Source organism: Hirsutella rhossiliensis (assembly GCF_020360975.1).
Source record: "Hirsutella rhossiliensis strain HR02 chromosome Unknown scaffold00005, whole genome shotgun sequence".
NCBI classification, from domain to species: domain Eukaryota; kingdom Fungi; phylum Ascomycota; class Sordariomycetes; order Hypocreales; family Ophiocordycipitaceae; genus Hirsutella; species Hirsutella rhossiliensis.
This window is the reverse complement of record NW_025408671.1, coordinates 2,987,881-3,008,475: the sequence shown is the minus strand read 5'-3', so window position 1 is coordinate 3,008,475 and position 20,595 is coordinate 2,987,881. Positions and strand designations below refer to the sequence as shown.

General features: G+C 59.3%; 7 protein-coding genes across 7 annotated transcripts; 2 read left to right on the top strand and 5 right to left on the bottom strand.

Moving 5' to 3' along the window:
* Window positions 1-458: 458 nt before the first annotated feature.
* HRG_05636 (eukaryotic DNA topoisomerase i, catalytic core domain-containing protein) lies at window positions 459-3,644 on the bottom strand (the record flags this gene model as incomplete). Its single annotated transcript, XM_044864107.1, has 6 exons — window positions 459-599; window positions 655-1,104; window positions 1,157-1,408; window positions 1,467-3,107; window positions 3,192-3,412; window positions 3,590-3,644. 6 exons carry the CDS (start codon window positions 3,642-3,644, stop codon window positions 459-461), a joined length of 2,760 nt encoding a protein of 919 aa, XP_044720639.1.
* Window positions 3,645-4,179: 535 nt separating this feature from the next.
* Window positions 4,180-5,360, top strand: HRG_05635 (ATP synthase domain-containing protein; the record flags this gene model as incomplete). Its single annotated transcript, XM_044864106.1, has 4 exons — window positions 4,180-4,235; window positions 4,384-4,979; window positions 5,029-5,162; window positions 5,232-5,360. The coding sequence occupies 4 exons, from the start codon at window positions 4,180-4,182 to the stop codon at window positions 5,358-5,360; spliced, it is 915 nt and encodes a 304-aa protein (XP_044720638.1).
* A 424-nt stretch (window positions 5,361-5,784) lies between these two features.
* Window positions 5,785-8,864, bottom strand: HRG_05634 (flavin containing amine oxidoreductase domain-containing protein; the record flags this gene model as incomplete). Its single annotated transcript, XM_044864105.1, has 4 exons — window positions 5,785-6,383; window positions 6,456-8,562; window positions 8,614-8,785; window positions 8,848-8,864. The coding sequence occupies 4 exons, from the start codon at window positions 8,862-8,864 to the stop codon at window positions 5,785-5,787; spliced, it is 2,895 nt and encodes a 964-aa protein (XP_044720637.1).
* Window positions 8,865-9,924: 1,060 nt separating this feature from the next.
* On the bottom strand, window positions 9,925-12,099 carry HRG_05633 (sec1 family domain-containing protein; the record flags this gene model as incomplete). Its single annotated transcript, XM_044864104.1, has 4 exons — window positions 9,925-10,043; window positions 10,094-11,686; window positions 11,758-11,953; window positions 12,022-12,099. The coding sequence occupies 4 exons, from the start codon at window positions 12,097-12,099 to the stop codon at window positions 9,925-9,927; spliced, it is 1,986 nt and encodes a 661-aa protein (XP_044720636.1).
* Window positions 12,100-13,068: 969 nt separating this feature from the next.
* HRG_05632 (ubiquitin-conjugating enzyme domain-containing protein) lies at window positions 13,069-13,643 on the bottom strand (the record flags this gene model as incomplete). The annotated part of the gene is made up of 3 exons (XM_044864103.1): window positions 13,069-13,337; window positions 13,390-13,543; window positions 13,596-13,643. 3 exons carry the CDS (start codon window positions 13,641-13,643, stop codon window positions 13,069-13,071), a joined length of 471 nt encoding a protein of 156 aa, XP_044720635.1.
* Window positions 13,644-15,296: 1,653 nt separating this feature from the next.
* On the top strand, window positions 15,297-16,910 carry HRG_05631 (kinase; the record flags this gene model as incomplete). The annotated part of the gene is made up of 6 exons (XM_044864102.1): window positions 15,297-15,303; window positions 15,446-15,500; window positions 15,560-15,767; window positions 15,835-15,991; window positions 16,057-16,442; window positions 16,515-16,910. The coding sequence occupies 6 exons, from the start codon at window positions 15,297-15,299 to the stop codon at window positions 16,908-16,910; spliced, it is 1,209 nt and encodes a 402-aa protein (XP_044720634.1).
* Window positions 16,911-17,582: 672 nt separating this feature from the next.
* Window positions 17,583-18,683, bottom strand: HRG_05630 (uncharacterized protein; the record flags this gene model as incomplete). Its single annotated transcript, XM_044864101.1, has 1 exon — window positions 17,583-18,683. One exon carries the CDS (start codon window positions 18,681-18,683, stop codon window positions 17,583-17,585), a length of 1,101 nt encoding a protein of 366 aa, XP_044720633.1.
* Between the last annotated feature and the right edge of the window lie 1,912 nt (window positions 18,684-20,595).

The window sequence follows — 20,595 nt, the reverse complement described above, 5'->3', positions numbered from 1 at the left end:
GACCTTCCACCGTCGCCTGCCGTCGCCAAACCTCCGCGCTCCCCCCTGTGACGCCCCATTGACCCAAGAAGCCCTCGACCGCGGACCCAAGACTCGCGTGTTCTTGGGCTCCTGTCCTCACAAGTCGACCAACTCCCGCCCGCAAACCACCCATCGCAGCATCCCACCCGAAAACTAAAACCGTCTTGTCCATCCTCCAGAGACCCGCCCAACTCATGCTTCGTCAAACTCTTGGTAACCTAGTAGCCGTTGCATTGCGCCTCTTCCCGAGATAAAATAGAAAACATGTCTTTTTTTATGTCTTTATCTTGTGTAAGATGCTCCGAGCCCTGGCGGACAATAGAAACAAATAAGCCCTCGAAAACAAGCAAAAGACTGCGAAAGCAAAGCAGGTCGGTTTCGAAGGCTTTTACTGAGGAGCAAACTCAACGTCCAAAAAGGTCCCCGTTGGGTGACCCTCAAAACTCCCAGTCGTCTGCATCTTCCACCGACTTGATGGCCCACCGGAACTTGTCCCGAAGCGTCTTGGAGAAGAACTTCTCAATCGGCACGTCAAACTTTTTGGAGAAGACGACCGTGAGCCGAGGGTCAATGTAGTTCTGCGACGACTGTTAACCTCTGCGCCTCGGCACTTCCCGGCGGTCTTCAACTCACAATCTTGGACGTGCCCAGGGCAACTTCCTTGTTGCCGTCGCGGTCCTCGGCCTGCGTCTCCAGCACCTTGATCCGCTCGTCGAGCTTCTCAATGGCCTTGACGAATTTGTCCACCGTGGGACCCCTGCCCTCGGCCTCGACCTTGCCCGTCTTGTTCTCCTTCTTGAACCTCTGCTCAAGCTCCTTGACCACCTGAAGTCGCTCCTTGAGCTCCTTGTCCGGCAGAACCTTCTCCTTGTTGCCCTTGAGCTTCTCATTCTCCTTCTCAAACTTCTTCGTGATCTTGGTGCGTTGCTCCTCGATCAAGAACTGCTGATGCTCCTGGATCCATGCCTCGTCCAGATCGTCGTCCAGCTCGAACCACGCAGCACCCTTCTTCTTCCTCTGCGTGGGCTCAATGTCTATAATCATCTTCTTTGTCCGCCACTTTTGGTACCGCAGGCCCTTGATCTGTTGGCCTGGTTAGCAGCCTCGTCGCCTCGAGAGCGCCATCTCTGCTTACCCTGTCTCCGAGCTTTTGCATCTGCTGATCGTGCCCGGCCCCGACGGTCCTCTTGTGGTTGCAGAGAATGGCAACTTTGCGGTTGCAGTCGTTGTAGAGCTTCACCTTCTCGGCCACAGTGCCCTTGGAGCGCGGGTCGTTGTGCAGCTCCTTCAGGAGCTCGGACATGGTGAACGACGCGTTGTAGGTACGGAAGACCTTGGCAGTCAGGCCCGTCATGCAGCTGTTCAGATGCTTGTTCAGTTGCGAAGTCTGCGATCCAGGTCAACAACGGGCACCAAGTCCGGCGCAGCCCCATCTTGCAACTCACGTTGAGGCGATCAAAGAGGTCGTCGCCGTCCGACTTGGGGGGCTTCTTGAAGAGCTTCAAGTTCTTGAAGACTTGGGCCTCGACATGAGCCGTCTCGTTGTACCTGATGCTGTCCTTGCCCAAAAAGTCAAACGTCACCTTGTCCGGCGCCTCGAGCGTGATGTGCTCGTACTTCAACGAGCAGCAGCCCACAGTGTCGGCCTCGTTCTCCGTGTCCTTTTCGTTGCCGGCTCGGAGAGCGAGCTTGTCAATCAGGTACATGGCAGTGGCTCGTTGGCGGTCAGCCATCACCTCGCTCTTGAGGTCCCGGGTGTAGTCCCTGCGGATCTTGTCGATGTGCTTCTTCAGTTCTCGGGCCTTTTCGAACTTCTTGAAATCACTCTGGCCCTTGACATCGCTGGCAGCCCCCAGCATCACGTATTTGTAGGCCCCGTTGATGTTCTCCTGCCACATGGCAAGCCAGGTGGCCTTTTGATCGTGCTGCACAGCCTTCCACTTGTGACCCGCGGGGGGTTCCGGCACCTTTGCACCCTTGCCAATGTTGATGGTGATCTGCTCCGGCATGACTCGCGTCTTGACTCGGCCCGTCTTGGGATGCTCGCCGCGGCCGCGAAAGAGGCTGGGCGGTTCGACCCTGAAGTTGCCGACCTTTTGTTTCCTGCCATCCCACAGGCAGTGAACGTATGGAGCCTCGAACGCCTCTTTCTTGGCCTTTGCAGCTTCTCTCTCTTCCTTGGATAGGTTCTTGTTCTTGTTAGCTTCCGTCTTGGCTGACCAGTAATCATATATTTTCGAAAAGTCGCACTTGTCGAGGCTCTTGATCTCGACCTTGTTCCCTTTGAGGTCAGTCACGCCAGACTTCTTCAAGTATTCCGAAAAGTCGGCGAAGAAGTTCTTGCGGAACACGGGACTGTCCAGGTGATGGGAAGAGGCCGGTGTCATCATGGCGACCCAGAAGGTGGCGACTTCCTCAGCGTCCCTGCCCAGGTTGACGGGCTTCCCGTCGTAGAGGAGATGGACGTGCTTGGGAAGAGGCTCGTACTCTGGCGCGAACAAGACTCCGTTGTGCTCGAGAGTTTGCCACTTGATGCTGTCGTCCTCGCGCTTGGGTGCGTTCCACCACTCGTACTCTTCTTCCTCCTCGCTCGCTTCTTTGGATTTGGCCTTTGCCTTTTTCGCATCATTGGCAGGGGTTGCTCCCTTGCCCCTTTTTACGGGAGTTTCCGTCTTGACATTGCTCCTCTTTGAGATGGGAGCGTCAGAGTCAGATTCCTCCTTCTTGACGCCATTTGATTTCCTCTTGCCGGGACCGCCGTTGGACTGGCGCTTCTGCGTCGAGGACCTGGCCAAGGGCTCATCGTCGGACTCATCCTTGACGGCCTTTTTGGGCGTTGCCTTCTTTGCCTTCTTTGCCTTTGCCTCCTTTGCGCGGATTGCCTTGGCCTCGGCCTCGGCCTTTTTTTCTATTGCCGCCTTCTTGTTGGCGAGTTTGATGCCTAGTGGCTGATCGTCATCCGAGGAGGAGACGGGGAGCGCCGTCTCCTCGTACGAGGGAGGCAGCTTCTTGGCGCGAGACTTCTTGATGGGCTCGTCGTCCGAGTCGTCGAGGACGGGCTTGCTCGCGGACTTGGAGCGCTTGGCCTAGCAATTGATTTTCCATCGGTGAGCACGGGAGGTGTACTATGGGTGTGCTGTGGCTCCGCGGGGAGGCTGCACGCCACTTACCAGAGGTTGGCCGTCGCTTTCCGACTCGTCCTTGTAGTTGACGTTTGAGATGGAGGAGCGGGACTTGCGCTTGTTGGCGCCGTTTGTGGGCGGGTTGTCGACATCCATGGCGTCGTCTATGGGACCGTTGCGCACCGACAGACCTGCTAGACCGGTGGTTCCCTTGGGGGCGGCGCGGTCCATGGCTCTGTCGTCGGCGCGAGAAATGTTCGCCGACGAGACTGCGAGGGAACAGAGTTTGTTAGCTGGACGGCGCTCCAAGGCGCGAAGTGGGCGGTGGTGGTTGTGGCAGGCTTTGAGCGAGCAACAATGGCGGACAGCTGCGGCGGGCGAGCGCCGCCAAAGGGGGGCAACAAAAGAGGCGAGAATAGAGGGCCAAAAGGCAAAGGGAGACTTACGACGGCCGTTGGGTCTCGCGAGAGGCATGTCGTCGTCGGAGCTGTCGGAAGCCATGGCGGGCTGGTGTTTTTTTTTCCCTCTCTGGAGAGGGTTTGCGGCTCCACGGGCTGGCTGCACTTGGAAAGATCGCGGACTGGGATTAAGTAAGTGGTACTCGGACACGCGGTCCAAACCGATAGGCAGAGGAGAGCTGCTGGAGGCGAGAGGCGGAGAGTGCGGGGCCTGAGAGTGATGTGAGCCGCCCCCCCAACGCCTGCAAAAGGTGAAGAGGGTGAAAAATCAACTGCCCGGGGCGAGAAGCGGGAGGAATTGGGGGAGAGAGAGGGAAAGTCTCGAGTTGGAGGGATCTCAGCCTGCGCCGGGAGAAGGCGCTCTACAGGCTCGCCCCGTCACGTGACCCGCCCCGCTAGCCGCCGATTTGCCGGGAAAATAGCGACGGGCTAACATAAACCGCAAGCCAATTCATTCATTCATTCACCTCGTGTCTGCATCGGCACAAGTCCTCGTCAATTGACCCGACCAGCCACCCGCCGTCAATTGGCTCTCCGCCGGCCTCGACTCGCCTCCTTTTCCCTAAATCTCACACACGATGCTGTCACGGGCGGCCAGACCCGCGCTCCGAGCTGCGGCCTCAGCTCCCACCCGGTGAGTAGCCGGCGTCTCCCGAGAGGGGGCAGCGTGATGTGGCCGAGGCCGGCGAACAAGGGGAGGATTGCAGGAGAGAAAAAGAGGAGAGGGCGAGGGACAGAGAATGCCCGAAGCTAATGCTGGCTTTTGCTTGCCCCGCCCACAGAGCTGCCACCGCCGGCCACAATGCCGCCGCCGGCTACGCGACCCTCCGCGAGATCGAAAGCCGCCTCAAGTCGATCCGCAACATCGAGAAAATCACAAACACAATGAAGATCGTCGCCTCGACCAAGCTCACCCGCGCCCAGCGCAGCATGACCGAGTCCCGCAAGTACGGTCAGACGTCCAACGAGGTCTTCGAGTCGGCCGAGACGGCCCCCGCCGAGGCCGCCGAGGACGCCAAGAAGAAACTCTTCATTGTCTGCTCCTCCGACAAGGGCCTCTGCGGCGGCATCCACTCGGGCATGAGCCGCAAGATCCGCGCCCTTTACGCCAACGAGGGCCCATTTGACCTCGTCATCGTTGGCGAGAAGTGCAAGGCCCAGCTCCAGCGCACAAACGCCAGCAACATCCAGCTCACCTTTTCTGGCATCGGCAAGGACGTCCCCTCCTTTGCCGACGCTCAGGCCATTGCCGACCAGATCGTCATGCTCCCCACCGAATACACAGAGGTCAAAATCCTGTACAACAAGTTCCTCAACGCCCAGAGCTACGAGCCCACCTTTATTGAGGCTTTTTCCGAGGAGGCCATTGCCCAGTCTCGTACGTATACGATACGAAGCCCGAAGCACAGAGCACTGACTATCAGCAGCCAACATCTCCTCCTTCGAGGTCGAGGATGAGGTCCTGGGCAACCTCCGCGAGTACAGTCTTGCCAACTCGCTCTACTGGGCCCTGGCCGAGGGCCACGCCTGCGAACAGTCTGCCCGACGCAACGCCATGGACGTGAGTTTTCTGCAGGCCTCACCTCTTCCCATGCTGCGTGATTGCTGACGCACAACCCCCTCCCTCCAGAACGCTTCCAAGAATGCCGGTGAGATGATTGGCAAGTACCAAATTCTCTACAACCGTACTCGACAAGCCGTCATTACCGGAGAACTCGTCGAAATCATCACGGGAGCCACCGCCTCGGAGGACATGTAAATGGTGCAGAGGGACGTCCTGGACTCGAGCTGAGCGGTTCCCTTTGTCTTAAAGTTAGCGGGTATAAGCCATGGCATCCGCACTTGTATCAGAACCCAACCAGATTCCCTTGCCCGTCACGTTACAAGAAGACACATCTTGCCTGCCATGCAAACGCCCCTTTGAGCACTACGCCTGCCTGTCTTTGTAGTAAGAAGCTCTTCTACCCATCAGAGTCTAGCCAAACCCCATCCCATATGCACTGTCGACGCCGCAATAAGGCTGAATCACAATGCGCCTCCAAGGGCCTTTGAAGCAGGGTACAAATGACTCGCTTTTGTGAATCCACAGACCGCTTCCTCTCCTGCCGCCGCAGCCACCGAGAAACTTGAGGCTCAATGATATATCGAGTAGAGATACAAGGTGCATCTACACAAGGGGCGGCTTATGGCTCGGCCGCTTCCTTGCTACGGCCCCCCGCCGCATAATTGACAGGCTTCGCACGGCGGTGCTTATGTGACATCCTGGCATCGTGCGTCGTCTCGTCCGGGCCTGGGACGCTCGGGTGATCCTTTTCGTAGGCCGCCCGGAGGCACGCGGCCTCTTGGTCCCACTTCTGGGACGTGTCTGTGAATGTCCGCATCGCCTCCGCGTAGGCCCTCTTTTGTTCCGCTGCCTGGTCTTCAAATGGCTTGCGCTCATCTGGCGTGGCGTCCTTCCACATCTTCGACGTCATGACCCGGACCTCGTTGGGCATGCTCCGCGACTTTCCGGGCTTGCGGTTCTCCTCGCATCGCTTCTTGGCGTCCTCAAAGTGCGCTTTGCTGTAGAGGAGGTAGGCGTTTCCGGCCACCTTGTGCGGACGGGCTGGGCGTTCGCCTATTTGCGAGCGGACGTGGTCCCAGACCTCGACCTCATACGCCTCTAGCCGTGCCTGCCGAGGGTTCTCTGCGGCTTGTTTGCGTTTGTGCAACAACAGCGAGTCTTTTGGCAGGATGAGAGGCGTCGGGACCTCGATGGGGCCAACCATGGCCTCGAGAACTTCTGTAGCCGCGCGGAGACCAGAGAGGTATGCGCCGTGTACAGTTGCCGGGTGCGTGCCAATAGTGTGTTCGCCGGCAAAGAACAGGTTGCCCATTGGTCGTGCCATGGTATCGTAGTCGTCGGGTAGCATGCCTGGAGCGGTGGACGAGTAGCTTCCTCTCGCAAACCGATCGGATGCCCACCGTGTCACAACCGACTCGACTGGATAAGGGACATCCTTCCCAAACACGTTCCTTAGTATCTCCGTTGCCTCGGCTATGAGATGGTCGTTGCTCGAGTGCTCCGTCTCGAACCCGGCGTCTCCGGCCATGAGCGCAATGAGACACGGCAGCCCGGTCGTGTTTGACACATTAAACCATTGAAAGAAGCGACCCCTGTTCACGCCATAGTCCTTTTGCGTCGTACTGTGGCGGCTGGGCGCATCTCGGACAATGCCAAATATGTGTCTGTCGGGTTCCCAAAACACCCTTTCGTAGACGAGCACAACCTTATTTAGGACACCAAAGCCGAGGCGTTCAATGACGCCCGTCTTCCACGACGGCAGCGGAGGGTCAAACGCTATGCTGCCTTGTTTCAACACGCCTAGGGGTACGGTGCAGACGACACAGTCCGCCTCGACAGAGGTGCCGTCCTCGGACTCGATCGCGGCCGGCCCGGTGAAGCTGTCGGCGTGATAATTGATCTTCTTGGCCGCAAACCTGGTAGTCAAGTCTAGCTTGGTCGGGCACAGTAACAAGCCACGGGCCACGCCTTGGTAGCCCCCGACGACCATTGTATGCCGCCCCTCCCACTCATTGCCGGCGTCCATGTCCCAAAGGCCGAGGCTTAAATTACGCAGGTTGGTGGCGTTGCTGTACTCCAAGTTGGCCACGTGCCAGTTGAGGAGCCGATGATCCTGGGCACTTAGGTCGACCAGGTGTTTATACTGAGATATGGCGTGGTCGAGGACGGAGCCCAGAGTCGCCCCCTCGATAGTGGCGGCTTCGTTGAGGTCGATGTTGTGCTCGTTTGCAGCCACAGACCTCAGGCTCCATCCCATCAACCTGGCCTTGTCCGCCGCCCTGAGGTTGGCTGGGATACCGGGCTCGTTGTGGACGCGGCCGGTAAGCTTGTCCGCAGAGACAGGAACCATGTTAACCTTTTCCGGCACGCTCTGCTGCGAAACCGGCGGCGCATGGGGTAGGGCCGCAGCCGCTTCCTCTGCCTGCATGATCGACTTGCTCCCGTCCGCGGGGCTATCGCGGCCTTCGGTGAGAAGATCCCGGTTACCCTCGATCAGCTTGGAGGGCTGGGGTTTGAACTTGAACTCGCTCACTCGGTCTAGGCAGTCGTTGTAGAGCTTCTCGACAAGCTGGTCGCGGACAGGGTCTACTGGCTTGCCGTTGCTGTCATAGATGGTCGTGTCTGCCGTGAGAGCGTGGTAGGGCAAGCCGAGCTGTCCGCGAACCAGGACATTCATGGGGTTCCCGCGATCGAAGCCCGTGATAATCATGCCCCCCATCTCGGCTGTGTGTCTCTTGGCGGGAAATTCGGGTTGTTCGCCAACGGGCTTGCTCTTGAATTCGCGAGAGTACACTCTGCCCCCTACACGACCCCTCCCTTCGAAAAGCACCACCCTGGGCACCTCTTGGCCGTTCTCGTGATACCGATCGGCATACTGTCTGAACAGCCCCTCCAGCTGCCTTGCGCAGGCCAAGCCAGAGATGCCTGCGCCGAGAACCGCGACGGTCTTCCGCCTCTTGCCTCGGGGTAGGCCATGACCGCTCGTGTGGGTCTCTGGGGGCTGTACGCAACCAAAGTTGATGTACCCGCGACGAAGCAGCCAATCGTAGCAGACGCTTGCAGCATCAAACCAGCGTGCGTTGGCACAGCCAACTGCTTCTTGCCGAGTGACGCCGGACCAGGGGCGCCTGATCCAGATGCGCAGGATGCCGTTTCTGATGTTCAAATAGGTCGTGACTTGAGCATGCGATATATGATGTCGGAGGAGATGATACTCTTCTGGGTGAAGCGCGTAGGGGTTGAGACGCGAGGACTCGGCCGCGTCGATGCACTCACTCGCGTACTGGTGCAAGGGGATGTCGGTGGGAATGGACGACTTGGGCCTGATGGTGTAGTTGAGTCGTTCGATGTTGTGATGGTGCGAGAGCGGCTTGCGGGGCAGGCTTTGTTCCGGGCTCTGTTCCTGGTCTTGCGCTTGACTCTGATCCTCGCTCGGCTGACGCTGCACTGTGTCCGGTTCGGCAGGGGTTGTAGCTTTGCTCGAAGCGTTTGACCGCAGCGACGAGGCATCTGAGAGTTCCGTCAAGGCCGAGAGGGACGAGGTGAATGAGTTGACGGCATCATTGCTATTGTGGGACGCAGGCACATCGTCATCACCATCGGGTTGAGGCACTTCATCACTGCTCAAGGTCAAAACCAGGCCCCTTTTGGAGGAGATGCCCTCGGCCGGGGCAAGACTTACTCGGAGCTGGTATCCATCGCATGCGGCTCTTCCGACTCATGACAAGATGGCGATGGCTCGAAGTGCGCGTGCTCTGCCCAGACTATGCTCTCGAAAGGACTGCCCGGCGGCTGCTCCGGAGAAGGCTCTTGCCGAGAGTCAAATGAGGAAGCGAGGCAGGGAGAATGGAGTGGCGACTCTCCCCCACCTTCTGAGAGCGAAGCACGCATCGAGCTCGCCGACGACAGCGAGGCTGCTTCGTCTTCATCGCTGACGCTGCCGGTAAGAAGACGGCTCTCGACGCTGGTTTCCATCTCGGGATGCATTGACCAGTGAGGGTCAATTATCCAGGGCGCGGATCCGGTCGGCCTCGGTGCCTTGGGTTACGTTATAATATCGACGACAAGAAAAGTTGAAGAGGAAGAGGCATCGTGGATCGCCCTTCACCGCTTGGCCTGTCTGCCCTATCGTGTCAGCCAGCAAGACCCCGTCTCTCTCGCTCGCTCTCGCTCTCGCTCTCTCTCCCTATCTCTCTCCCTCTCTCCCTCTCTCTCAGAGTCTTCTCAGTATAAGCGTCCGGGCGCTACTGACCAGGACACTCCTGTCTTATCGACATGTAATCAATCGGTCGGTGCAGCTGTGAGCCCGGCTCGCGACGGCACCTATCCATCCGCTGTCCCGGAGTGGGGGGAATTGGCTCAACTGCGTAATTGGTTGGTATAAAGCTCATCTAGGCACGGCCAAATGAAGCAAATTGATGCCATCAGCCACCTCCATGACCCCCCCTCGAGCGCCCCCGAAACCAGAGCCGGGCTAAGGTGGCCAGTCACGTGCGCTCAATATGACCGAATCACAGCCGTCGCCGGGGTGGGCCTTGGTCTATCATATATGTACATTCCGCCCACTCGCGGTGCATCCCCGTCGTTACGGCCACGGTTACTGCAAACATTCTCGGCTTTGGCCACCTGTCCACTGCCAGGTCAACCTTGTGAGCGCCCTCGTCAAGGGCCGGGTTGTTGCGCAAATGACGACGGACTGATTCATCGAGCCCGCTCCGAGGGAGTGCCAAGGTATGCATCGTCGTGCACATCCGGCCGCTCAGCCCGAGATGCCTGCTCCTGCCTGCGGCTGCGCAAAAGAGTCCTTTTCAATGGCCGCATCCATCATTCTGTTGCCGCTAATGATGGATGTGGTGCAGATGACAATGTTCCGTCGACCTGCAAACTCGCGTCAGAATCGTAGCCCGGCTGTGCGACGACCAACTTACCCTCTTCTTGCTTGGCCAGGAACCGAAGCGCTGCAATCTCCGTAAAGGTGATTCCACCCACGAAAACAACAAAGACCGTCTGCTTGTGCCCGCTTCCCGAGAGCAATGCCCGTGCCTTGACGGCCTTGTCCTCGCCCTTCTGGAGCTCGTAAAATGTCTGTCCGCGCACGTGCTTGACGGCCTCGTCGAAGCCGTGCCAGCCCTGCGTCGCTGCCCCGGACGACGCGCCGCCTGCGCTGGAGACACCGTTGCCTTTTGTGACGGAGAGGAGGTATTGCTTCTGGAGCACACACTGCACGAGTCGGATCGAAAGGGGCGCGTACCCGCTATACACGTATGCTACGTCGTTTGGGTCGTCCTCCTGGACCTCGTCCACGATCAGCCGGAGCTGCTTTCGCAGATACGTGTAATTCGTCTTTGTACCGGTCCCCGTAGCGCCGCCCGTCATCGGAATCATGCCGGCGAGCGGCGAGGAGCGCGACAGGAAGAGCTGGAGCTTCTCCAGGTTGTTCAGGGTCAGAATATGTTGATAGCCGTAGCCGTGAAGAACCAAGCGCCGAAACTGGTCATACTCCTTGGGCTTCACCCCCCCGGATATGCAAGAGTAAATGCACAGCAACCTGAGTGTTTCACGCAGTGGGGTATCGCGGGCGATGAGTTCCTCTATCCCGTCGAGCTGGGACGTGGGGTCGGCGCCCGCCGCCAGGTTTTGCTGTACCTCCAGTAGGCCCTTGAATTGGTCGGTGCGGGTGTGCTTGATGATTTCCTCGGCGAGACCCGTATGAATCCTCGCGCTCTGGTGCTCTTGCTGGTAGCCGGGCAGTCGTCCCACAAACTCCTTGAGCTCGGCCAACGTCTTGGTCTTGTTCTTGCTTTCGTAGTCGCTCTGCACTTGCTGCAGCCGCCGCGCCACCTTGTTGAGTAGGCCGCCGACAATGGCAAAATTTGCGTCTCGCAGCTGGTCGTATAAGCTGTCACTCGAGTCTAGCTGTATCGTCCGTTTCCTGCTCTGCGACGTCGCCGCCGAGGACTGCGCCGGTGCCCCGACGACAGTCGTATCGACCTTGGCCTGGTTGTTTTGGATCCCAAACAATTCGTCGATGAGACCCTCGTACGTCAGCTGCGTGAGGAGGGGGGTGACAAAGTCGACCTCTCGATCGATGATGATGACGCTCTCGTTGGTCGTGCTGGGCGTGAGGCCCGTCTTGCCCGAGTCGGTGGCGTCCTCGCCTGCAAGCAGTTCCTGGCGCAGGCGACAGAGCATGTCGGCCACTCGTTTCGCATTGTCGCCCTTGCCGATGATGCGCGGAAACAGACCGTGATTCTGCTGGACCTCCATGAGGGCCCTGGCCAACAGGTAGTTGGGCGTGACGTCCTTGGACAGGTAGAGATCTCGAAAGGAATCATCGAGCTCCAGGGACAAGACGTCCTTTTCGAGCGGGAAGAAGAAGAGCGGCAGTTCGGCGATGTTGACGTCGCCCAGCACGCCGGCTTCCTCGAGCAGCTGATCCGTAACCAAGGTCCGGCGGGGGACCCAGAAGATGTGGAAGTCATGGGTGGTCTGGCTTTCGCGTTGCACTCGCTTGATCTGGGCTGGAGGGTGGGCACAAGGCCTGTCAGCCACTGTCGCGGGCGCGAAGGAGCTGGTCAGTGGCTGGGCATACCTGCTATGGCCTCGATGTGCTGGCCGCATTCGCCTCTTGCGACGAAGACGACGTTGTGCTGACTCGAGTCGACGTTGTCGTTTTCGAGGATGAAGAATTTGTCGACGCCGTACTCCTGAAGGGTCGCGACCTTGACAACGGTGCCGATGGGCCCGACCAGGGTGCGATCAAAGACGAGGTTCTTCTTGCCGCGTACCTGTGTGCTCGATGGTTCAGCTTCCCGGGCCTGACAAGCACTGGTGTCGCGTCGTGAGCCTTACTTACACCCTCCAGCAGGTACAGCAGGTCCTTGCGAGCTTTGCCCCGGACCTGCTCGGAGCTGAACTCGGTGCGAGGCGCCATGACAGCTCTCACCTGTGGTCGATGGGGAGGGCTCACGAGAGAAGCTCTCGAGTTTGGAGGGCAAACAGAACGGGTGGATGACCAGGAGCCCAGCCCAGGCAAGCTGGCGCTCCAAAGTGCTGCGCCTGAGCACTCGAGCACGCGCAATGACGCCTTGTCTCTAGTACCTGGTGGAACAGGGCATGGAGGGCGTCTGGTCATGTATGGGCTACAATCCAACGAAGCTGCTGGCCCCGAAAAGCGCCTCGAAGGGACTTTTTAGCGAGCAGGGTACCTGGGACACGCCCGTAGGCGAGCAGCGGAGCACAACCCGGCGGGGAACCCCGCCCTCGGCTGCCTCGACCAACCCGACGTCATCACAGACGGCGAAGGCTCCCGGCTCGGGCGACTTCAGCGTCCAACTTCGTCCAGAAGCAGTTCGAATTTGTCTACGATGGCCACCTGCGCGGTTGTACGGAAATTCCATCGCTGTGGATGTTTAGGTCGGACGTGGACATATGATCGTGGACGAATCTGCCGAGTGAAGCGGTCGTCGAGTTGTTTCCGGAGAGCGGGTCAATGAATGCGCATCAGGGCTCTTTGACTCTATGCCGGCATGCCTCGGCTCCGGTGTGTGTTCTCGCCCACAAGGGCATAAGACATCACATTTGGCTCGGTAGGCATGCTCTCGTGACAGAGAGATGCCATTGGAGTGGACGTGCGAGCCCGTCCCCTCGTGCATGATGGATCAGCGGGGCCCTCTCTAGCGTATTCGGCAGAGGTTGCTCCATGGAATAAGATACAGCAAGCCCGTCTTCTCGTCCGGGAAAAAAAGACTTGAAGGGGGAAAGGGTTAGTCAAGCGAAGCCTCTCCCTCTCAAGTCGGTGAAATTCGCCATGCCCGTGTCAACTTTCGAGCAATAGCAAGACGACGGCTCGCACCTCGCTCGCGGTCCTCCCACGCCGAAAGCCCATCGTCTTCGTCTATTCTTAAACAGTGTTGTCGTGATATAGAAACTCAATGTCTCGCGGCCGTAGTCTGTTGCCTCGAACAAACTCCTCGTCGCCGGGGGGCCTCTCGTTCTTGGAGTTGCTGGTGAGCATGCTCTGTATGCTCACGCAGACGCTCTCGGCGCTCTGGACCGGGCTCCAGCCCTGTTGCCCCAGGAGGTCGAGACATATGATGCCATTGGAGTAGATGTGAGGATGCATGGGGATGGGGCGGTTTGGTTTTGCTTCAAAGGTGACCTCGGGGGGTTCTGCGACCGACGTCAGCGCGAGGCCTCGTCATGCTCGGAAGGCGGGCCTTACCTATGGGGTACGAGCCAGGGAAAAGAAACTTGAGCCGGTAGGTCTGGTCCTTGTAGAGCGGGTTGGTGTCGAGGACGCGTATGTCGAGGGTCCATTCCTTGAGGTTGTCGCCGTTGACGAGTTCGATGCCGGGAGGCAGCCCATGCTTGTTGATCTGCGCGGCGTCAGCTTGCATCTCGGGCAAGAGGGGGTAGGCCAAAGCCCGCCTTTTGGAGCTCCTTGGACACGCGCTTGTCACGCATCTGTGTTGCCATGTTGGACGCCGCCGGGCATCGTCCTCGCGATGCGGATCCGGTGCAGCGCGAGTTTGGGAAGAAGCCTCGCCTTGAGGGGTTGGCAGCCAGGCCCAGGAGGATGAAAGACGCCGGGCAGCGAGCGCGCGCGCGCGCCAAGAACAAGCCCCAAGGCCGAAAGTGGAGGCTCCGGGCGGTGGCGGTTCCAAGCTTAAATGATTGACTTTGATCCCGCCTGCTCGTCGGGGATCCGGGAGGGACAGGTTAGTGGCGAATAACAGACGCTGTGAGTTTTTGTCCGTCTTGCGCAGGGCATCAGGCAGAGAGGTGGCAGCAACTGAGCGAGGACAGGAGGGGTGGCAGATGGCACGGATTCGCCGAATCCCCACTGCCTCAGTCTAGCCGCGCAGGTCGAGCGCCATGACGGCCAAATAAGGCAGTGGATGAATGTTTCCCCCTCCGCCCCCTTACGAGGAACCGCCGCTGTCGCTTTTGGGGGAGGGGGATCCGCCTTGCCGGCGCAGCTTGTTAACAGATAAAACAGATGACTGGAGGCGGCTCCAGCCGGGGCGGGTGGCGGAAGAGTCGGGAGCAATCCTTTCACTTCGGGTTGGCTTTTGATGCTCCCTGGGCCGTTGGATGCCGCACGGGTACGGGGTTTTACTGCCGACAGCGACGGGCGAGTTGGGCAAGCATGTCTTTATCCCGTGTGGCGCGACGCTTGTCCCGTTGACGCTGTCCAGTTGACGTTTTCCAGTTGACGCTGTCCCGTTTCGCTCCCCCGGACACATGGACACCGAGGCCTCCGAGAGCTACCTTAGGTACCTGGCAGACATGGCCGACGACTGCGATTTGCACACCGATTTGCAGGCCCTCGTGGCCCATGAGGACAAGAAAATGGGGAGTACCGGTACTGTACTGCGACTTGCTGGGGCTGGGTAGCTCAGCCACGGCCTGCGCGGTCGCCTTTTTGCCTTGGGGCCCCGGATGCACTCACCCCCACTTCCGGCAGTTGGCCTGTGCCAGTGGTTTATATGTATGTACGTTTGCTCGTCCCACCAGTCGGTGCCTGACAAAAGACGTCTTTGGGGTAGGAGCACAGCCGCAGCCTCTTTGTGCCTGCTGCAAGAAATCATCCATTCGACCGTCATTGGCTCCACTACTAATTACTGGGTAGTAGTTACTGTCCAGCAGGGCCTCGGGGCGAGGGAGGGGCTGGCGAGGGGAGCGGGGGCCTCTGCTGTAACTGTACAGTAGCGCTGGCTGGCCACTGACTGGCCACTGACTGGCCAGGGGGGTGTCCAGTACTAAAGGAGCCTGTGGCCCCCCGGACCCTCGAGTGGGTTTGCTTGGGCAGCCTTGCTAGGTAGGTATGTACTGTAGGTAGACAAGGTAGACAACCATATCGTTGCTGGATTCGTATTTATTACTCACCCTTACCAGCCTATCCTCCCCTCCCCCCGCCTACATCCCACCTCACCATCATCGTCCCCTGCCTTAGACATCGCCGTCGGCTTGTCGCTCGCTCGCCCTCGCCTCTCCTCCAGCAGCGTCGCCGAGGCCCCCGTCCGCCCTGCCAGCAGCATCACGTCTCTTGTCTGCGGCGCCCCAAGTCCCCCGGCCGCAACGCCCCGCGCTCGCGACCGCCTTCTCGATACCCCGCCATCCGTCGCAATGAGCTGTAAGTTGCTTTGCAGAGTCGCCTTGGTTGCGCGCCAAAGCGCAATGCCTTGTTCGCCACTCTTGGCCAACCCCTTCTTCTCTCCTTGGGCAAGGGCAAAATCCCTTGCCGCACGTATCTTGTGGCTAACATCGTCCTGCAGTAGTCTCGGGCATGCTGAATCGCCTTCACGGCCAACCCGAGAGCTACGACAAGAAGTGAGTCGCCAAACCTGCTTGCAGCTGACCTTGCTGCTGAGGCCTAACGCTGTATCAAGAGCAAAGTACAGATTCGGCCGAACGCTCGGGGCCGGCACCTATGGCGTCGTGCGCGAGGCAGATGGCCCCACGGGCAAGGTGGCCATCAAGATCATCCTCAAGAAGAACGTCAAGGGCAACGAGAAGATGGTTTACGACGAGCTCGACATGCTGCAGAGACTCAAGCACCCACACATTGTCAAGTTTGTCGATTGGTTCGAGTCAAGGGTGCGCCGTCTCGTCATCCCGCCCCCCTCGTCGCATGGACAGGAACTCACCAACGTGCCCTCTACAGGATAAGTTCTACATCGTCACCCAGCTGGCCACGGGTGGTGAGCTCTTCGACCGTATCTGCGATCAGGGCAAGTTCACGGAAAAGGATGCCTCTCAGACCATAAAGCAGGTCCTCAACGCCGTCGACTACCTCCACCACAACAACGTGGTCCACCGGGGTGCGCTCCAGCTGCCGCCTTCCGTTCAAGACTCACCAGACTGACATGATATTGCTATGCGACAGATCTCAAGCCCGAAAACCTCCTCTACGTAACCCAAGACCCCGACTCGGACCTGGTCCTGGCCGACTTTGGCATTGCCAAAACGCTCGACAGCGGCGAGGACACACTGCGGACTATGGCGGGGTCATTTGGGTATGCCGCTCCCGAGGTCATGGAGCAAAAGGGTCACGGCAAGCCGGTGGACATGTGGTCGCTGGGGGTCATCACGTACACGCTGCTCTGCGGCTACTCCCCCTACCGGAGCGAGAACCTCAAGGACCTGCTCAGGGAGTGCACTTCGTCCCAGGTGGTGTTTCACGAGCGGTATTGGAAAGACGTCAGCGAGGATGCCAAGGATTTCATCACTCGACTGATTGTACCCAATCCTGACAAACGATGGACCAGTCAGGTAGGCTCGAGACCGCTCTCTGGGTGACCCCATGGCCGCGGCAAGTTGCAGCTCTAACGCGAAATCTCACAGCAAGCGCTAGGGCACATCTGGCTCACGGGCCAGAACGCCAACACGGAGCACGACCTGGTACCCGAGCACCTCAAGGCCCGAGACATTAGGAAGAAGTTCAAGCATGCCGTGTTGGCCGCGAGCCTTAAGAAGAAGATTGAGCGGCTCAAGGAGGCTGAATCGGATTCCGAAGACGACATGAAGGACGCGCAGCAGGCGGTGGGCAGGAGCTTTGAGGGCCCGCCGCGGAGCGACTCCAAGCCGACGTCTCTACGGGACGTGGCCCGGGATGGCTCTCTGTTTCACGCTGTCGTCATGGCTAAGATGAAGGACGAGAAGCAGAAACAAGAGGCTTTGGAGGCCGAGCAGGAACTGGAGAAGGAGGGCGGGCATCGCAGCTCCAACAGCGGGTCTTGATCGTTTCCGATCTTCAAGCGGGCCCTCTTCAGTTGGTGGTGTGTTTTCTCACAGCTTGTCTAGCGGAACGGTGCATGACGGAGGGAGGAAGTCAAAGTTTGCGAGGGAAAGCTCTGGATCGTCTCAGGTACTGGCCCGGCTAGCCGCCCTTCTTTTTTATATTTATTCTTGGAATTGGGACATTGACAGCAGCGTCGCGAGGCCGGCATGTCTTTCATATCGGCAGCTGGCCCGGAGAGCCTCCCTTCTTTTTATACTTATCTTGCGAACCCAGGATATCGGCAGGCAGCGTCATGAGGCCGGCATGTTTTTTTTGTCGGCAGCGATGGGCAACACTCACGGGGACGAGGGGGGACGAGGGGTATGCTTTAGAAGTATGCATCTGAATAAGATTAAAGAGGACAAGACGCCCGTAATTTGCGATTCTCATGTGCGTCATTCATCCATCCAAGGTCGTTTATACATACAGGTAGCGCGGCCGTGGACGATGGATGCTTCCCCTTCCGAGGCTAATGTACAATGTGCAAGAAGGATCATGTTAGGACGCCGGTGAGAAGCGACGCTGACGCTGTGATGCTTCTCCAGCGCAAGCAAAGACGGAGAAGAACATTATACTGAGGGGTAGAGGGAAATAAGACGAGGCTGCTCCCGCCGCCCATGTGCCTGACCCGATCATAGCGCCAGGTCGGCCAGGGCATTCTCACGCAGCGTCTGGTAGCGCTGGGCATCGAATCGAGGACGCCGCCATCCGTTGGTGCGCAGCCGCTCAGCTCGAGCCTTCAAGTCCCCGGCATGTTCCTCATGCTTGGACACGGGTTCAGCCTGGCAAGCGGCGATGGTCGTGTCAAGGGCAGCGACGCGAGCGAGCATGTCATGACGTAGCCCGTCGAGCAGGCTGTGGTAGCGGGGGGACCTGGAGGCGTCGACGAAGGGGTCATCGGACACCTCGACGAGACGGGTGAGCTGCGGAGCGGCGGAAGGCGGCATCTGGTTGAGCGACAGAGCCTTGTCCTGCTTGAGGATGGACTCTGGCGAGGCGGGGCGGGAGGGCGTCGGGGCTGGCCAGCTTTCGAAGCCGAGGGTGGGGGAGTCGGGCCTGATGAAGGGCTCGACGTCGTCGCGAAAGGACACGCGCTTCTTGGCCTTGACGGGGGCCGGCTCAGGGGTCTTGGGGCCGTCGTCGGGCCAGCCAAAGGACGGGTCGGGCGAAGACATGCGGGACGAGACGGGCGACCAGGAGAGGTCGGAGGCGGTGGAGGAGCGGAGACTGGGCATGGGGGACGAGTTGCGAGAGAGGCCCGGCGCCAATGGCTGCTCAGCGAGAAGCGAGGCGGCGCGGTAGTGGGCCTGGGCCTGTTGGAGGAGGGCAATGCGGCGGGGGCGCGAGGGCTGGCTGCTGGCCTGGGCCTCGAGGGCGGTGGCGGCGTAGAAGCGGAGGTAGACCAAGTACGCTGGCTCTACCGGGTCCGGTGCCGCGAGGTCGAGGATCTCGAGGCAGCGGGAGGAGCACTCGTCGTACCTGTTGCTCAGACAGGCCCTCTTGACGTCGTCGAGGGCCCTCGTCCACTCGGCGGCCGAGGAGGGGAGCTTGCGGCGGGGGGGCCTAGGAGGAGAGAGGCGGGGAAGCTTGGGCCTTGAGGGCGAGGAGTTCAGAGGCGGCGACATGGTGTTCTGTTTGCTGTGGAGGGCGTCGCAGGCTGGGAGGAGAAAGGAGACGCGACTCTTGGAGGCCGAGTCGGAGGTGCCGAGGGCGAGGGGGATGAGGCCGGTCATGGCGCCGAGGGACGAGGACCGTATCTCGTACGAGGGCGAGGATGTGGAACAAGAGGGACCAGCGTATGACGATGACGACGACGAGAGGTGGCGCGGAAAGCGCTCGGTGAGGCACATTGTATCACTTTCTTAGTCCCCGGTGCCTGCTCGGGCCGAAGCCGCGCCAGTTTATGTGCGACAGCCGGGCGGCCGGGAAGGATGAGGAAGAGGCCGAAGAAGGAAAGATGGCGGACAGGGTCCAATGAGCCGTCGTGCGGATGGCAACTCGCAGCCACCACCGGACACAGCAAGGGACGGCCTCGTCGCACAGGGCAAGGATGGCTATAGTCCGGGTCCGCGGCGGCGTGGGTTCTGAATGGAGCCGTTGGAAGCGAGGCAGAGGTGCAAGGGTGCGAGCGGTTTTGGTTCGTCGGCCGGAGGGGGATGAGGCGTAGGCCGTAGCGAGATGGATGGCTTGGTGGTGGTGGTGATGATGATGACGATGATGGCGACGGTGATGAGTCCACCAAGGGGGTACAGTAAAGTGGGTTAGTCGTTGGGGCTGAGGTTCGTCGACGGGGCGTGATTCCCCCTTCTTTTCCCTTTGGTTACAGCAGGATCTTTTATTGATTCGACAGAGAGAGATATATAATCGAGAAAGACGGGCGGGGAGAGAGCGAGAGGCAAGGGGAGATATAGGAGAAGGATGGACAAGGGCTGGCCACACCAAGATCTAGGTACGGTACCACCCTTGCTTGCTGCTGCGGCTTGGGGGGTGGAGAGAAGGGGAGGGAGTGTTAGCCCAAGAAGGGAGAGAGTAACTTGGGCCCCGGCACGACTGTTTGCTTTGGCTTTGGCGCGGAGAGGGGGAGAAGATGGAAAGTAGAAGACGATGCAAGACAGACGGGGGGGGGGGAGGCAAGACAAACGTGGCGGAGGGCGAGGGCGCCGTTTGTACGGAGTATTGCGAGTGAATGGCAATGACAGAGTGATCGATAGAAGAGAGATTTCTCAAAGTAATAAGACTGGGAAACGACGTGTCAGTCTCGTCTTCTCCCCTGCCTTTTGGTAACTTATAGATGCATCTTCCAGTTGAGTTGCACGGGGGCTGGAGTAGTGAGCTTCATCAAGCTCCAGCCATGCCAGCCCGCACGTCCCTCCGAGGATCATGGTCAAGCCTTTTCTCGTGAGGCTCTTCCGTGACAATGGCAGCAGCAGCAAGGCAAGGAGCCCTGGTGCCGACCCAAAGGGTCCGTGAGCGTCACCACCGACTGACTGCACTGGAAATAGCGCCGCGGGCTGTCACTGTCAAGTGGTGTAGGTACTCTACAGTGGGTATACTCTACAGTGGGTGTGTGCGGTGGGCTTACAGTGGAGATGCCCCTCCCCCCCGTTGATTGCCAGGCCCAGCACTGAGGGGAATGCCAGTAATTAAATGGAGGGAATGGGAATGGATGGACGGATATTCATGCGTGGAGCACGGCAATGTGATGAATCAACCCAATCGCCCAAGGGCACACGAGAACTGTCATCTGCACCCGAGCTCACTCAGTCTCGTCCCTTGCGCCGCGCTCCCTTGGCTCGACTACGGGCACGGTATCCGTAGTCCGTCGCTCAATGCCGGCCCTCGCTCCTTTGATGCTCGTCGCCGGCCATGCAAACAAAGCGCACGACCCCTATGGGGAGAGCGGAGAGACAGAGCGCCGAGACGAGATGATGGACTGAGTCGGTCGTGCCTTGGCCACAATGCAGCCGAATGATGTCTCCATGCACAGTGCCCCGTAAATAAATCCCCCGCAGAGCCCCCCGCAGAGGGCTCGGACCTGCGTTGCGTTTCGCCAGCCGCCGCCATCCTGTCTCAATTTGCGGCTTGCCCTCGAGGCTCGGACGCTGCTATCTGTCCATCAGTGCCATGCAGCTTTCTACCTACGCC